This window comes from Oryctolagus cuniculus, chromosome 6 (genome assembly GCF_051225735.1).
Source record: "Oryctolagus cuniculus isolate XC-2025 breed Fujian yellow rabbit chromosome 6, ASM5122573v1, whole genome shotgun sequence".
NCBI lineage: Eukaryota > Metazoa > Chordata > Mammalia > Lagomorpha > Leporidae > Oryctolagus > Oryctolagus cuniculus.
This window is the reverse complement of record NC_142872.1, coordinates 63,144,489-63,161,004: the sequence shown is the minus strand read 5'-3', so window position 1 is coordinate 63,161,004 and position 16,516 is coordinate 63,144,489. Positions and strand designations below refer to the sequence as shown.

At 51.7% G+C, this 16,516-nt stretch overlaps 1 protein-coding gene across 8 annotated transcripts in view; it reads right to left on the bottom strand.

Moving 5' to 3' along the window:
• Positions 1-16,516, bottom strand: part of SFXN1 (sideroflexin 1) — a 42,605-nt gene that overhangs the window by 15,967 nt on the left and 10,122 nt on the right. For 5 of the 8 annotated variants that reach the window (XR_011389441.2, XM_051843629.3, XM_089335083.1 and 2 more), the window contains exons 2-6: positions 8,285-8,457; positions 6,014-6,184; positions 3,229-3,327; positions 1,743-1,818; positions 1,148-1,233 (exon numbers count right to left, since the gene is read on the bottom strand). Coding sequence is in view for 7 of the 8 variants with exons in the window: in XM_051843629.3 (XP_051699589.3) it covers positions 1,148-1,233; positions 1,743-1,818; positions 3,229-3,327; positions 6,014-6,184; positions 8,285-8,457 (605 nt within the window). In the remaining variant the exon portion in view is untranslated. Of the gene's footprint in view, positions 1-1,147; positions 1,234-1,742; positions 1,819-3,228; positions 3,328-5,851; positions 5,991-6,013; positions 6,185-8,284; positions 8,458-11,576; positions 11,698-16,516 lie in introns of those variants that run through there. The other 3 variants (XM_051843630.3, XM_089335084.1, XM_089335085.1) reach the window with 2 other exon arrangements.

Genomic DNA, 16,516 nt, shown 5'->3' with positions numbered 1-16,516 from the left:
AGAAGCAGCGGCGCGCAGGGCCCGCCCTGCCAGTGCTGTTGGTGGCACTGATGGGTCTATCTTTAGACATCATAACCAAGTTTAACCCCCGCTGTGATAGACACAGAAGCAAAATGACACTTGTAAACTTTCATAGCAGGGGGTAACTTCTCTAATAACCGTGTGCCCTGAAGCGTGGATCCACTCACTTCAGTGTAAGGCCCATTTCTATGTGCGTGTTCAAAGCTGAGAAAGAAACCCACAGCACTATGCAGTCACAGCACTGCTGGGGCGGGGAAGCAGCCCCGGTGCACGGCCCCGCGTGACTGCCATGCGACAGTCCCTCCCAGGTCCCTGTTTTTCATATCCACTCCAGAATGCTGGTTTCCTTCTCTTTCCTCTCCTGTTATTTTTTGCCAGTTCTACAAAAAAATACCCACAGACTCATATTACTGTAAGCCCCATGAGAAAATTCCAGGAGAAAAAAGGAACCTGTTTCTAAGAATAAATGACATTCTTTGTCTAACCCAAGCACAGCTCACTGCAAGCCTGAGACGCACCTGTTAAGCTTTTTATTATCCGGAAGGAGCAAGACTATTTCAAATGCCCAGGCACTCATCACCTTGCTTCACGAATGAGCAACTCAGAACAAGCGCTTGGTACAGAGGCTGAGCTGCTGGCTGGGATGCGCACGTCCATACTGGAGGGCCTGAGTCCGAGTTTTAGCCCTACTCCACAATCCAGCTTCTTGCCCGTGCACGCCCTCGAAGGGGGCAGTGATGGCTCGGCTAGTTGGATCACAGCCACCCAACGTGGAAGACATGGGTTGAGTTTCCAGCTCCTGGCTCTGGGCCGGCTCGGTCCCTGGCTTTTGCAGGCATTTGGGGAATGATCCAGCAAACGGGAGCTCTGTCTATCTCTGCTTATTTTTCAAATAAAGTGATAATCACAAAAAATCAGCAACCCATTGCTAAGCCTGCTTCATCAACAGCCCTAACCTAATCCTCATGCCTACCTGCAGACAGTGCTGAAGTAAGTCCCAGACCTGTCACTGCATCCGTACACGTCCAAACACACTCTCAAATCTCAAAGGTTTACTGAAGCCAATTATGCCCCGAGACCGTCCTGTGAGGCCCCGGCCCTCACTACGCGAGCAGCCCAGTCCTACCTTTGCCTCATTAACGGGATGTTAATGCAGTTCGCCGCGGCCACGGCAGCGAAGGGAACAAAGCGTCCGATCAGGGGTGACACGTGCTGCGGGGGAGAGAAGCCCATCAGCATTATCTTACTTCTCCTGCACTACGGAAAGGGAATATTTATTTCTTCTCGACAACTCTCAAAATTGCAGTCTTATTTGCACAGAAGCGCAAGTCAAGATGCCCTGTCGTGGGCAGGCTGGGACAACGCACACATCCGGGATGTCTGCACAGCTCAGTGCAGCTCAACACATCTCAGTGTGGTCTGTGGTGAGCGCTGACGCTGGCTCTCCTGCCTCTTCTGAACCACACGGCCGCCAACGGTGTCCAGTGGCTGAACTTGGAGCACTTAACAAACGGAGCCAAGCACTGACCACAGCCTGGGCCACTGGTAATTAGTTAAAACCCTTCCCAAACTCATTGGTAGATGTAATTAAAATATGCAGCTGAAGATAATAGAAAAGGCACCTGGACTTGAGCGACTTTGAGAAACAACAGAGGGATCTGGAGCCAGGCAGGTGAGGACAGATTAGGAAGCTTTACTACAGAGCCAGAAATTGGGAGTACCTTGGTGAGTGCATTAAGTCCCAAAGCTGTTGCCACAGCACCGGTCGTTGCAGAAACGTAAGCTGTTCCCAATTCGCTGAGAAGAGAAAAGGACGCTGCGTGAATGAGGAGAATGCTGGGAAATTCGGTTGTATTACTAGAACCAAGGGGGACATGTGAAACAGCATGGAGGAATGCAGCGGCTGGGGAGTGGGCGCTGGGCCAGGTGGCTAAGGTGCTGGTTCGGACGCCCGCGCTCCCAGCTGCAGTGCCTCAGTCTGCCACCTGCCTTCAATGCTGACTCCAGCAACCTGCTCATGCGGACCCTGGGAAGCAGCAATGGCTCGAGCGTTGGGGGCCCACCACCCAAGTGGGAGAGCTGGAGTGAGTTCCTAGCTGCTGGCTCTGGCCCAGCCCAGCCCCAAGCATTCCTTTGGGAATGGAAAGCACTCTCTCTCTAATAAACACAAATTAAAAAATAAATAAATAAAACGGCATTAATTAAGCCTACAACACAGCATTTGTCATCACTCTACAAGTGGAAGAATCTAGAGAAAAAGCATCAGACCTGAAAAGCTTTTCTACATAGGACTGTACTATGGTCCCCAACAAGTGCAGGTTTACTCTATGCACGTAAGGGCCACAGGGCGCCTAGAGGAGGAAGAGTTGTGTGGTGTTCCAAGCTAGAAATGCACCCTGGGCTAGATGCTTGGAGCGTATCTGCCTCAATAAAAATGCTCTCAAAATATGAGCAGACACTGCAAAGCCAAAATGCAGGGCCGCCATTCTTAGAAGGAGATCTTTAGTGCACAAGAAGGCTCAACATACAATGAAGCACCAGCCATTCTCTGCAGAGAATCTGTCACTGTGCTACACACCGCCGGGTGGCAGATCTCAACAACCTTTGTTCTGTAAGATGGCAGCAGGAATACCGGCTGTCAGAGACTACTTCAGGTGATAAAAGAGACACGTGCCTTCCTCTCAAGTGTTCTCCAAGTCATGCTAACATTCGTAGTTACTCCCTTCAGCCTGTCTAAACATGCTTTTTCCAGGAGGCAAACTTTCAAGCCCATTACTCTTTGGACTCCACAGGTGAGCTACTTTATAAACAAATTGGACACAGAGGTCGCAGTGCCACAGTGTCCCCTTGGTTCTGGGGACCACACTGTCAACACCTCTGTTGTGATGTTGGTGGCCATCGACTCATTGGAGGTGAGTGGGGGTGCCAGCATGTGACCCCCTAGGGGCCACACCTGCCCCGCCTGCTCCGTGTTCTGTGCTGGCCACAAGCTCAAGGGCATGAGAGCGGACACGGCTTCCCAGGCCAGCGCCTGACTGAGTGACGTCCACCAGCTGGAAAAACAGTCATTGGGACAGGGAGGCAAAGAGACGCCTTCCTTCCAAAGATGCCACATGAACTTGGCGCCACAGAAGGAGCTTGTACGGACACTTCTGGAAGCGGGAGGGCACGGCCACGGGAGCGCGGGGCGACACCGCACAGCCTTACTTCACAGTGAGGGGCGCGTCTCCACTCCTGTTGGTGTAATTGACCACGGCGTTGAAGGACTGGTTGATCCACTGCCAGAACAGCACAGCCGGCGTAGTCCTGCAAGAGAGCGAGCCCGTCACGTACCCCGGCCCCGAGACCCAGCCTCCACACACGACGGAACACGGCGACGGCTGGAACGAGAAGGGGCGGGGGCCGGGCAGATCCTGACCCACTCTGCTCAGTGTAGATAAGGATGCCAGCACGGTCAGAGGTGCCCAGAGGATGAAGCTGGATTTGGCACAGGTCCTTCCCCTTGGGGCAAAAAGCAGTCATCTGAAGACTTGGGCAGTTCGGCCCTTCCAGCTGCACTGCCATCCTCTGTGTGCTGAGGCTACACCTACCCTTGCACCTGTACTATTGACACCTGTACCCCTACCTGTACCAGGGGGAGGGAATAGCTGGCCCGCACAAGCATTTGGCCCAGTCTCGCCAAGGCAATCACAGTAGGGACTCAAAATTCAATTCATCTAGAGCAGGTGAATTTTTCAGTTGGCAATTTTGTGTGGCCTGCAAATGATGTTGTAAATCCCCACATGGCCCTTGACAAAATAAGTGGCTTGTACAAATGGATTAAAAAGGAGAATCTGGGACCAGCGCTGTGGCATAGGAGGTAAAGCTGCCGTCTGCAATGCCAGCATCCTACATGGGTTCGAGTCCCGGCTGTTCCACTTCTGATCCAGCTCTCTACTGTGGCCTGGGAAAGCAGTAGAAGATGGTCCAAGTCCTTGGGCCCCTGTACCCATGCAGGAGACCCAAAAGAAGCTCCTGGCTCCTGGCTTCAGATCAGCTCAGCTCTGGCCACTGCAGCCAGTTTTTTTATTTGAACCAGCGGATGGAAGTCCTCCCTTCTCTCTGTGTGTAACTCTGACTTTCAAATAAAATAACTATTTTTTTAAAAAAAGAATCTGCCTATAGACTTTTTTTTCTTTCTCCACCTCAATTTCTTTTAAGTCTAAGATTTCGTGGAAAAAAGGAACTTCCTTTTGGACAACAAAGATGTTACTAGCAGAGGGAAAAGGTAAAGTTACCAGACTGGTTTCACAAAATGGAACTGAAAGCAAAACAATAGTTTCTTTTTAAAGTAGCAACATCTGAACGTTAGTTTTAAGTTTAAAAGTTTTTAGCATAATTATAACCCATTTAAAAGAGAAAACCAAAGTGAACGTTCAGTACATTATATATTTTTCTTCAGACATTTTATGCTAAAACACTTTATATTTAAACTAGAATACACAGGGTACAACAAAAAGTAATGCCTCAATTCTGTGTGCACTGTTTATTTAACATTATTCCTGTAATTCTTTTTGAAGATTTATTTATTTATTTGAAAGTCAAAGATACACAGAAAGAGAAGGAGAGGCAGAGAGATAGAGAGAGAGGTCTTCCATCTGCTGGTTCACCTCCCAGATGGCCGCAACGGCTGGAGCTGAGCCAATCGGAAGCCAGCAGCCAGGAGCTTCCTCTAGGTCTCCTATGTGGGTGCAGGGGCCCAAGGACTTGGGCCATCTTCTACTGCTTTCCCAGGCCGTAGCAGAGAGCTGGATTGGAAGTGGAGCAGCCAGGTTTTGAACCGGTGCCCATATGGAATGCTGGCACTGCAGGCGGTGGCTTAACCTGCTATGCCACAGCGCCAGCCCCAATAATCCTGTAATTCTTATCCCCTCCCTCGATTCAGATGCAGCAAAAGGATCAGCTCACTGATCCTTTGCTGTGAACCTGACATCCAGACTCATAACCCTTCCCTCAGTCCCTTACTGGTGGCATAGCCCCTTAATTAACCACAGTCTCACAGGAAATCTAAATGCTTGAGGCCATCACTGCTGAGTGCTTTATTAGTGACTAGCTCAGAACCAAATCAAAGACAAGTTAGATGTGGGGCTTTTTAAAAAACGTGATGCCTACCACACCGGCATCCCATGTGGGTGCCGATTCGTGTCCCCGCTGCTCCACTTCTGATCCAGTTCCCTGCTAATGACCTGTGAGAAGCAGGGGAAAATGACCCTAGTGCCTGGGCTTCTGCTACCCACGTGGGAGACCTAGAAGAAGCTCCTGGTCCCTGGCTTTGGCCTGGCCCAGCTCTGGCCATTGCAGTCACCTGGGGAGCGAACCAGCAGATGAAGATCACTTTCTCTCTCTCTCTCTCTCTCTCTCCCTCCCTCCCTCCCTCCCTCCCCTCTCTCTCTAACTTGGACTTTCAAATAGACAGATAAATCTTAAAAAAAAAAAAAAAATTGTTCTTAAAGGCAGAGTTCCAGTACCTTCCATACACGAACAAGAACAGAAACACCTGTGTGTCCAGCTGCATCCAGATACACTGGATTTCAGAAAAACACGCACTGCACTGTTGACCTTGAACTCAAAATGTCACAAACGCCAGGACAAGGTTCGTCCACGCTGATGTATAATGAAAATGAACCCCTACTTGGGGAAAGATCTTTGTGGCAGAAAATAAACTTCTTTTTTAATCTCCTTTCCCCCTTCTCCAAAGAAACAAACAGAACAAAGCAAACGGCAACAACAAAATAAGAACTCGAGCTGAATCTGATCAAGATTGAAGTTTTTCTTGCTTAAACACACTTACGGGTACAATGCGATGCTGTGATACATGTACACGCTGCAGAAGCACTGAGACAAACGAACACACATGGCCAACATCTCCTGTACCCAGGAGAGATGTTTCAGTAAGGCTGTTCACTTCCAAGTGCACTGGAGCCCGAATGCTGCGGCGAGGTCCCCAGCTCACCTGTAAAATGTCATCATGCAGCCCGTGATGGTCATGTTCATGGGCACCTGGGCCGACATCCTGCCGATCAGCACCATCTTCTCCCCGGTGTCAGGGTGAAACGCCGAGTCGTACACGTACTTCGCTCTCCATAACTCATTTTCCGTGAGACCTGGAGGAACAATTCCTTGTCTGGGAAAACAACAACACATCACATGCGATTGTGCATCTCCAGCGTCTCCCCAGAGCCTCAGGGGCAAGCAGCTGCGCGTTTGAGTTTGTTTTGTTAAAGCCGGCGTCTTCCAGAAACTACTGTGCCGGGGGGGGGGGGGGGGGGGCACAGACCCAGCTGCCACGCCCAGGCAGGGACAACTCAACAAGGGATGGTGGGAGCCTAAAACAGCCATTTCCAGCTTGCTCTTCTCAAATCATTCGTAATTTGGAAAAAGCAAAGAAACCTGAGTGTCTTGTCTACGGGGAAAGTGTTCAATCTTGAAAGAGCCTTTGTTCTACAGGGCATCTTGAAAAATGTCCTTTGATGGAGGATGGACAAGTGCTTGGGCCCTGCACCCTCTTGGAAGACCAGGAGGAAGCACCTGGCTCTTGGCTTCAGATCGGCGCAGTGCGCCGGCTGTAGCAGCCATTTGGGGGGTGAACCAATGGAAGGAAGACCTTTCTCTCTGTCTCTCTAATTCTGCCTGTCAAGAAAAAAAAATTGAAAAATGTCCTTTGAACTTTGCAAACTGAAAGGTTTTTACTCATGTAGACAAAAGCTATGGTGATCAAGAATAACTAATTCATTTTAAACCTACAGTTTGAGAAATCTAGATCAGGAACATTCTTCAGTGGAAAGAAAAGGGTTAGGTACCCAGTCATTATTCTTCTTTATCAAAATAAATCCAAAAACCCAACCAACCAACCATGTTCACTGCTGGAAACTTAGAAAATACAGAAATCCCTGAGAGCGATCGGACTCGTTCATTGCCCCCTCATCACCACGGCTGCACCAGTCTTGGAAAAAGCATCTTCTAGAAGCTACGTATTTGCTGTGTGTTTATTTAATGGCAGCATGCAGATCTGGGGCCGTATTACCACCTTTTGTATCCAGCAGTATCCTGTAAATATCTCTCAGATAGTCTTCTATGCTACCCAAGTTCATGTTCACCCCAGCATCTCTGAATGTGACCTCATTTGGAAACAAGGTCACTGCAGATCCGACTGCAGCCACCCTAGAGTGAGTCGTTCCAGGACTCCTGAGGATCCCCAAATCCAAGGCTTCCCCAATCCCTTATATAAGCTGGCAGAGTATTGGCATAGAACCTGTGTAAGGCTCTTGGATACTACAAATCAGAGACCCTTTGTGGTCTACAGTCTCTGTGGTGCTGACTTCTCCTAAGGTCTACTGCAGAAAAAAACCTGCCGACTGGGGCCACAGAGCCCAGCCATCCCTGGGTATCCACTGGGGTTTGGCTCCAGGATTCCCCTTGGATAGCACAAGCCACGGCTGCTCCAGTCCCTGGTATGCAACGGCGCCGTGCTGCCGTGGGGCCTACACGCACATCTTCCTGTGCACTTTCAATCACCTCTAGATGGCTCCCGGCATCAGCACAACGTAAAAGCTATGCAGGTAGTGGTTTCACTGTTCAGGGAGTAATGACAGGCAGGAAAATGCGTGCAAGTTCAGCATGGAAGCACCTGTTTCTGAGTATTCTGGATTCGGGGTTGGTTGAGTTCCTGAGTGCAGAGCTAAGTGGTGGCCAGGAAGGCTCAACTGCTGCTCTACCTTAGCAGTGCCTCACACCTGCTCTCTCGGCAGGGGCAGTGCATCCAACACCTCTAGTGCCTGCAGCTACCGCCACCAGCAGGCTTCCTGTCTGAGCGCCTGGGTCCAGGCAAGCTCCTATTTTCCCCTAATTCTCAACAACTTGTCCCCTCCCCCCTCCCCGCATGATGCTGTTTCTGCCCAGGGATAGAAAAGAGCAAGGGGTAACCATGGGCCAGGCTGGCTGTGGACGCAGGGTGGTTGTGCTGGGGAAGAGGAGGCAGGGTGTTGAGAAAAGGGGACCCACAGACTGGCACCCACAGCGGAGGGAGGACTGTCTCATTTCAGGCTCTGAGGAACCCCTGATGGTCGTGTTTAAGAGTCAGCAATGGGGAGATACGAGTCTTCCAACTTTTTTTTTATTTTTTTTGGTAAAAAAAGGTTCCACTGCCAAACAAAACAAAACAAAACATTGGCAGAACAGCACGTGAAGGCGTAAAGGCGTGCTGATCTACATACACAGTCAGTACCTGTAATCGTGGACTATTTTTCTTGCGTTCTCTAGTTGTTCGTTGGTGAGCAGAATGTTCCTGGGATCGGTGACGGTGAAGAAGTGATTGGCCCGACCAATGAAGGTGCTCTGGTCCCATCGAGGCTCGTGGATGTTAATGTTGAGTGGGAGTGCCCCAGACATCGTCTCGCACTGCAGAGTCCAAAGACAAGGCCACGTGAGGTCCACTGGACCACGGCACGCTCAGAGCCATCAAGTACAGATCAAAAAACGACTCGGAAACCAACGGCAGAACGGCAGTCTGAACCCAGTGCTAACTCTTTCCTAGGTCTCTGCGGATCTACATCAAACTTGCGTAATTTCCCACCTGTTTTCCCTCAGACGTCCGCGTATTTCAGCATTCTTTGCGTGTCGGAACCCTGAAACCTTCGCGGTCTGGGAGGAACAGGGAGTGGAGGGTGTTCCGAGAGCGCGGGTGGTCACAGGGCCCGCGGGTGGTCACAGGGCCCGCGGGTAGGAGGCCTGGTGCTGGCTGAAGCGGCCACAGGCAGCTGGGCATCCCCTCCTTGATGCCACGAAAAAGGCTGGAATGCCCCCAGATTGCACCATTACAAACCCCCAGACTCACTGAGCCTTGTTCAGCACAGACACTGCCAACCAAAAACTAAAATTATGTTCTTCAGCCTACTCTGATGGCCTGTGAATACGAGTAACACTGGAACACCCAGTTTCCCTCACACAATGTCTATTTCCTTCCTAAAAACCAGCATTTTTCCCCAGTGGTAATTAAACTTCCTCCTTTTAAGTGACACATGCTTATTTTAGGGCTGCGTCATATTACTGTAATATATGTTTATCACAGTATTCGGAAAAATATACTCTTATTATAAAGGAAATAAAGAATAAAAAAAACCCAGCCACTTGAAAAAATCAGTTAAGGTTTGGCACATTTCCTTGGAGACATTTCTACACATATGATCATATAATTTATAAGATAAGGTGATATGCAGGAGCCCAGCTGTGTGAGCCATTACTGCTGCCACCAGCATCCACCTGAGCAGGAGGCTGGAGCCAGAGGCAGAGCTGGGAGTGAATCCAGGCATCCGGGAAGTCTGGATCTGTAGGCCACATGCGTGCCCCAGCACTCTTATTTCACACCCGATTTTCAAACAGATTTGGTTTATTTGCAAGGCCAATGGACAGGGGCAGGTCTCTTCCATCTACTGGTTCACTCCCCCAAATGCCCATTATAGCCAGGATTAGACCAGGCGGAAGCCAGGATCCAAGAGCTCCTCTGGGGTCTCTGACGGGTGGCAGAAACCAGCCCCCATCATCCACCGCCTCCCAGGTGTACCAGCAAGAAGCTGCGGTCGGATTGGAAGCATGAGCAGCTGGGATTCAAACCCAGGCATCCCAAAAGGTGGGTGAACTTGCTGCACCACAACACCCACACTGATTTTTTTTTTTTAATTTATTTCGTGAGTACCCCCTATGGCACTAAATATATACTAACACCTTTGATATTTATATGGCTTTCAATTTTTCACCATTACAAACAATGTATCTGTGTCCGATCAGACGATTTTTCTTAGACTAGATATTAGGATATCAGCAGATGTTAGCATCCAAAGTCTATACAAGCTGTGAAGCTGATATACTGTAATATTAGATTTCTAATATCAGTTCTAATTATAGTAATCATACTTTCTTTTCCAGGTCACTTGTTAGTTTTTTTTTTTTTCCTCCTTTGGACAGGTAGAGTTACAGACAGTGAGAGAGACAGAGACAGAAAGGTCTCCCTTTCGTTTGTTCACTCCCCAAATGGCTGCCACGGCTGGTGCTGTGCCAATCCGAAGCCAGGAGCCAGGTGCCTCTTCCTGGTCTCCCATGCAGGTGCAGGGGCCCAAGCACTTTGGCCATTCTCCACTGCCCTCCCGGGCCACAGCAGAGAGCTGGACTGGAAGAGGAACAACCAGGACTAGAACCGGGCGCCCATATGGGATGCCAGCGCTGCAGGCGGAGGATTAACCAAGTGAGCCATGGCGCAAGCTCCAGCTTTTTTTTTAAAAACGCTTTACAAGCGTTTAGGTCTGTGAAGACATCAGATGCAATGCTAGGCACTCTTAATCTGCACTTTATCAAAATCTCTAATTGCTATGGCGGTACTTCAAAAAGTTTGTGGAAAAACGGAATTCAAAGATAAATTACTGCAAAAAGTTTTGAAATCCAGCTTTTTCATAACATGCATTTTCTTTCTTTTTTTTTTTTTTTTAAGATTTATTTATTTGAAAGTCAGAGTTACACAGAGAGAGGTTTTTCATCTGATGGTTCACTCCCCAATTAGCCACAATGGCTGGAGCTGCGCCGATCCAAAGCCAGGAGCCAGGAGCTTCTTCCGGGTCTCCCACATGGGTGCAGGGACCCAAGGACTTGGGCCATCTTCTACTGCTTCTCAGGCCAGAGCAGAGAGCTGGATCAGAAGTGGAGCAGCTGGGACTCGAACTGGCACCCATATGGGATGTCGGTGCTTCAGGCCAGGGCTTTAACCCACTGCGCCACAGTGCCGGCCCCCATAACATGCATTTTCCATGAACTTCTAGAAGTACTCTCGTAGGTATCACTGACCACAGGATCAAAACTGACCCTGCTGGGCCCACAGACGTGGGGCAGGCAGTGCAGGTAGAACAGCGGGGCAGCGAGAGTGAAAGTCAGGCCTGCGGTTGAGAAAGCTGGGGCTCCCCTGCACGGGATGTCAGCTGCAGAGGTAACGGAAAGGCGTGTCTCTCCCGAGGCCACAGGGCAGCTATAAGACGTCACAACATTTCAGTGACTGCTGCTTTCTCGTCTGAGACACTTTGCTTACAGTCACAGACATCAGAAACTTTGCTGCCTGAAATCAAGACAAGAAGAACGACACCCCCAACTCCTGACACAGCCGGCGCAGTGGCCTGCAGTGCCAGCATCCCAGAGGGATTCCATTTCCAGTCCCAGCTGTTCCACTTCTGATCCAGCTCTCTGCTATGGCCTGGGAAAGCAGTAGAAGATTCCCAAGTCCTTGGGCCCCTGCACCCGTGTGGGAGACCCGGAAGAGGCTCCTGGCTTTGGCCTGGCCCAGCCCTGGCTGTTGTGGCCATTTGGGGAGGGAACCAGTAGATGGAGGATTGCTCTCTGTCCCTCCTCTCTCTCTCTTTAACTCAACCTTTCAAATAAATAACTATTTTTAAAAAACGATCTGATGATGATTCAACAGGAGGCCTCTCGCTGCTGCTGGAGGCCCGCCCATGGGGAGTAAGAATGGAGGCAGAGCGCACCTGGGAGGGTGCAGCTGAAATCCAAGTGGGAGCTGACGGCTCGGCTGGGGTGGCAGGGGCAGGTGTTGAGAAGCACTGTGGTTCCACGTGTTGTGTTGGGGTCAACGAGACTTCCTGAGAGCTTGGGTGTGGGATATGAGACAAAAAAAAGGTTTAACCGCTGAGGGTTTGGATCAGAACAGAAGGAGGAGCCGCACATCTCAGGGGAAAATATAGGAAGTTCAGGCTGGGAGTTTGAGACGCCTAAGACACACCCTGCAGGAGATGTGCAGGCGGCAGCCGAATACAAGTGTGTGGTGCCAGGGAGCAGGCTAGCCCAGGGAGATGCCTTGGGAACTGTCAGTGCAGAGACCGCGGTTAAAGACGGGCCGAGAGCACCAGGGCAGCCGTGTACACGGAGCAGGCTCCGAGGTCCCCAACGTGCAGGCGTCAGGACACGCTGGAAGCTCGGCAAGGAGGGGAGAGGCGTGACCAGTGGGTGGAAAATCGGGAGAACCCAGCGTCCAGGAAGGCAGGGCAGGTCAGTGTAACAGTTCATTGGAAGCTGACTGGCCAGAGAAGAACTGCTTGGTAACTTGGTTCCTTCCCTTTGTGCGTGCTGAAAACAGGGGCCGTTGTGGGAAGGCCCCCGCAACGCTGCTCGGAGAGTTGACATGGCAAGTTCTGTGCCTTCTAAGCCACGGTGGCAGCAGCAGGAAGAGACTGCACAAACCACAGAGGTCCCTCCCTGGGGACCTGCTTGTTCCTGCGAAGCTGCGCGCGCTGACCAGTGGTTCTGAAACCATGGAACCTGGCGGACAGACAGATGTTACCCCTGCTCTGGCATGAACAGGACACGGCTCTCGAACTCATGCACAAACTGATAGCGCCAGGCTGGTGTTAAGCTGCCACCTGCGCCGGTTCGAGTCCTGGCTGCTCCGCTGTGATCCAGCTCCCTACTAATGGCCTGGGAAAGCAGCAGAGGATGGCCCAAGTGCTTGTGCCCCTGCACCCACGTGGGAGACCCTGAAGAAGCTCCGGGCTTCAGCCTGGCTGCTGTGGACATTTGGGGAGAGAATCTGTTTCCTCCTTTGCAAGAGGGTGGACGTTTGATCCAGTGCCAGTGCCTAGGGGATAGGTCCGGTGGAGGTCCTGACATCACCGAGGTGTGCCCTGGGAGAGTGGCTCTCTCGAGAGGGCTGCTGTAAAAGCCTCCACGGGGCCCAGCCGCTCGCCCTGCTTCTTCCACACGTGCTCCCTCTTGCCTGGGACACTGCACAGCTCAGACGCTGCCAGCAGGAGCGCCATCCCCAGGGCCTGATCTCAGCCTCTGAACTTCGAAATCTGTAAGCCAAGCACATCCACTCCTTCCTACAGCCCACCGCGGGGATTGAGATGGTGACGAGGACCTACCACACCCCCTTGCTGGAGATTCAGACCCGGTGGGATTCCTGGGTGTTGACCTGGGCTCCACGGCCCTGGCTACGGCTGTACCACCGTGAGCCCTGCCCTGCCCTGCCTCTTCTTCTCCCTGCTGGTGCCTTCCCTAGGCCAGAGCAGCCTGCGGTATTCCCCACGGGATGTCAGATGCCTGTTTTATCAGAAAACTGAGCGTCAGGTAATCTTTCTTCCACTTTAACTATAATTCTATCACTATTTCTCCTTTATGTTGAAGATAAATAGTCAAAACAAAAGTTCAAATGTAGCTTTCAGGGGCTGGCATTGTGGTAAAGCTGCTGCCTGCGACGTGGCATTCCATATGGGTGCTGGTTTGAGTCCTGGCTGCTTCACTTCCCATCCAGCTCCCTGCCTGGGTGCCTGGCAAAAGTGGCAGAAGATGGCCCAAGTGCTTGGGTCCCTGCCACCCATGTAGAAGACCCAGATAAAGCTCCTGGCTTCTGGCTTTGGCCTGACTCAGTCTCGGCTGTTGCAGCCACTTACGGTGTGAACCAGCAGGTGGAAAATTGCACTGTTTCTCCCTCTCTATAACCCTTGCAAATTAATAAATAAATTTTTAAAGGTTTATTTATTTATTTGAAAGTCAGAGTTAGAGAAAGAGAGAGAGAGAGAGAGGTCTTCCATCCCCAATTGGCTGCGACGGCTGGAACTGCACCAATCCGAAGCCAGGAGCCAGGAGCTTCTTCCAGGTCTTCCTACATGGGTGCAGGGACCCAAGCACTTGGGCCATCTTCTACTGCTTTCGCAGGCCACAGCAGAAAGCTGGATTGGAAGTGGAGCATTTTTTTTTTTTTTTTTTTTTACAGGCAGAGTGGACAGTGAGAGAGAGACAGACAGACAGAAAGGTCTTCCTTTGCCATTGGTTCACCCTCCAATGGTCACCGTGGCCAGTGCGCTGCGGCCGGTGCACCACGCTGATCCGATGGCAGGAGCCAGGTGCTTCTCCTGGTCTCCCATGGGGTGCAGGGCCCAAGGACTTGGGCCATCCTCCACTGCATTCCCGGGCCATAGCAGAGAGCTGGCCTGGAAGAGGGGCAACCGGGACAGAATCCGGCGCCCTGACCGGGACTAGAACCCGGTGTGCCGGCGCTGCTAGGTGGAGGATTAGCTTATTGAGCCGTGGCGCCGGCCCCCAATACATTTTTTTTAATAAGTAAAAGAAAAAGATTTAGTTATTTATTTGAGTGGTAGAGCAACAGAGAGAGGGAGAGACAGAGAAAGGTCTTCCCTCCGCTGGTTTAATCCCCAAATGGCCACAATGGGTGGAGCTGGGCCTTTCCGAAGCCAGGAGCTTCTTCCAGGTCTCCCACAAGGGTGCAGGGGCCCAAGGACTTAAGCCATCTTCCACTGCTTTCCTAGGCCATCAGCAGAGAGCTAGATTGGAAGTGAAGCAGCCAGGACTTGAACCAGCACGCATAGGAGATGCCGGCACTACAGGAAGAGCCACAGCACCGGCCCCTAAATAAATAAATCTTTTAAAAATGTAGCTTTCAAGGCCGGCGCCGCGGCTCACTAGGCTAATCCTCCGCCTAGCGGCGCCGGCACACCAGGTTCTAGTCCCGGTCGGGGCGCCGGATTCTGTCCCGGTTGCCCCTCTTCCAGGCCAGCCCTCTGCTGTGGCCCGGGAGTGCAGTGGAGGATGGCCCAGGTGCTTGGGCCCTGCACCCCATGGGAGACCAGGAAAAGCACCTGGCTCCTGGCTCCTGCCATCGGATCAGCGCGGTGCGCCGGCCGCGGCGGCCATTGGAGGGTGAACCAACGGCAAAGGAAGACCTTTCTCTCTGTCTCTCTCTCTCACTGTCCACTCTGCCTGTCAAAAAAAAAAAAAAAAAAAAAAAAGTAGCTTTCATAGATTTCTAGTTCTCAAGAACCAACTAGCTCCAATATGGCACGTCGCTGCCGATATTATTATGTTAATATATGGTTACTTGAAAAATACAGTGATATTGCACACGAGCTGGAGGGGACCTTAGACTCACCCACCAACGTGCTCGTCACGTGACGAGCTGAGGAAGCTGAAGGCCAGGGCCAGAGTGGGGGCGGGGCTGGTGCCCGTGGGACAACAAAGTCTGGAGAATCCAGAGTGAGCCTGGACTCCAGGGCACTCTTCCTACTCACTACTCTTTAGCTAATCATTATTATTCTTACCAGTTTAAAGATTTATCTATTTGAAAGCCAGAGTGAGAGTGAGAGAGAGAGATTTTCTATTTGCTGGTTTACTCCCCAGATGGCCACAGCAGCAAGGGCTGAGCCAGGCCAAAGCCAGGAGCCAGGAGCTTCTGCCGGGTCTCCCAAGCAGGTGCAGGGGCCCAAGGACTTGGGCCATCTTCTACTGCTTTCCCAGGCCATAGCAGAGAGCTGGATCAGAAGTGGAGCAGCTGGGACACGAAGCAGTGCCCATATGGGATGCCCATGTCACAGGTGCTGGCTTTACTCGCTACACCACAATACCAGCCTGTAATGATTATTTTTAAATTAGGCTGTCAGTCAGTGTCTGCAGAGACATGAGGTGCATTTCCTTTGAGGTGCATCTTCCCTACAGGTGAGAACTCGCCCACCGTCCTGTGCAGTTCCGCACTGCAGCAACCTAATGGGTGCAGCGCCAGTGAGCCAGGAGGCCATGGAGGCCTCACCAAAGGCAAGGGGAGAGCCGGGGCATGGAACCCCAGTGTTTTGGGGGTTTCTAACACATACAACGAATTGGGCTAGACAGCTGCCCAAGAGTGTGAGCTCCTACTATGCGCCAGCTCCTACTACGCGCCAGTGCCAGCGTAGGTTCAGTTCTCACAGCCGGGGGTTTCACACACACTGTGCACAAGCAACAGAAGAGGAGAGTTCAAGTCTTCGATGTCACTCACGGCCAGCCCTGATCAACCCAGCAGGGCAGCCTGGCTCTGACCAGGAGGGCTACGGGGGGCCTTGTGCGGGCGAGCAGAAAAGTGACCCCCTGGGATGCCCGCACCCTAATGCTCAGAATCCGAACGTGTGACGTGGCATGGGAAAAGGCCTCTGTGGTGATTAAGGGTCCTGAAAAGCAGAGGCTCTCTCGTCCCCTGGAGGCGCTGACGCAACAAGGGTCCCCGTGAGAGGAAGGGAGGGGCCTGCGTGTGGCACAGGGGTCAGGCCGCTGCCTGCGATGCTGGCTTCTCACAGCACAGTGTCAGTGTGAGTCCTGCGGCTCCACTTACGATGCAGCTGCCTGACACCCCCGGGAAGGCAGCGGAAGATGGCGGAAATTGGTGGGAGACCAGGAGGGAGCTCCTGGCTCCGGCCTGTCCCATGCCCGACTGCTGCAGCCATTTAGGAGGGCATCAGCACATGGAAGCTCTCTCTTTTCCTCTCAAAGAAAAATCTTTTTAAAAATAGATGCATCGATTTCTACATACTTATAGAGCAAGCAGGGGGCGATGGCCAGAGGTGAGGCTGCCAGGAGGGTGCAGGATGCTGAGGCCTGAGGCCCAGAGGCTGGAGAAAGCAGGGAATGAGTGTGCTCCAGTGTGGGC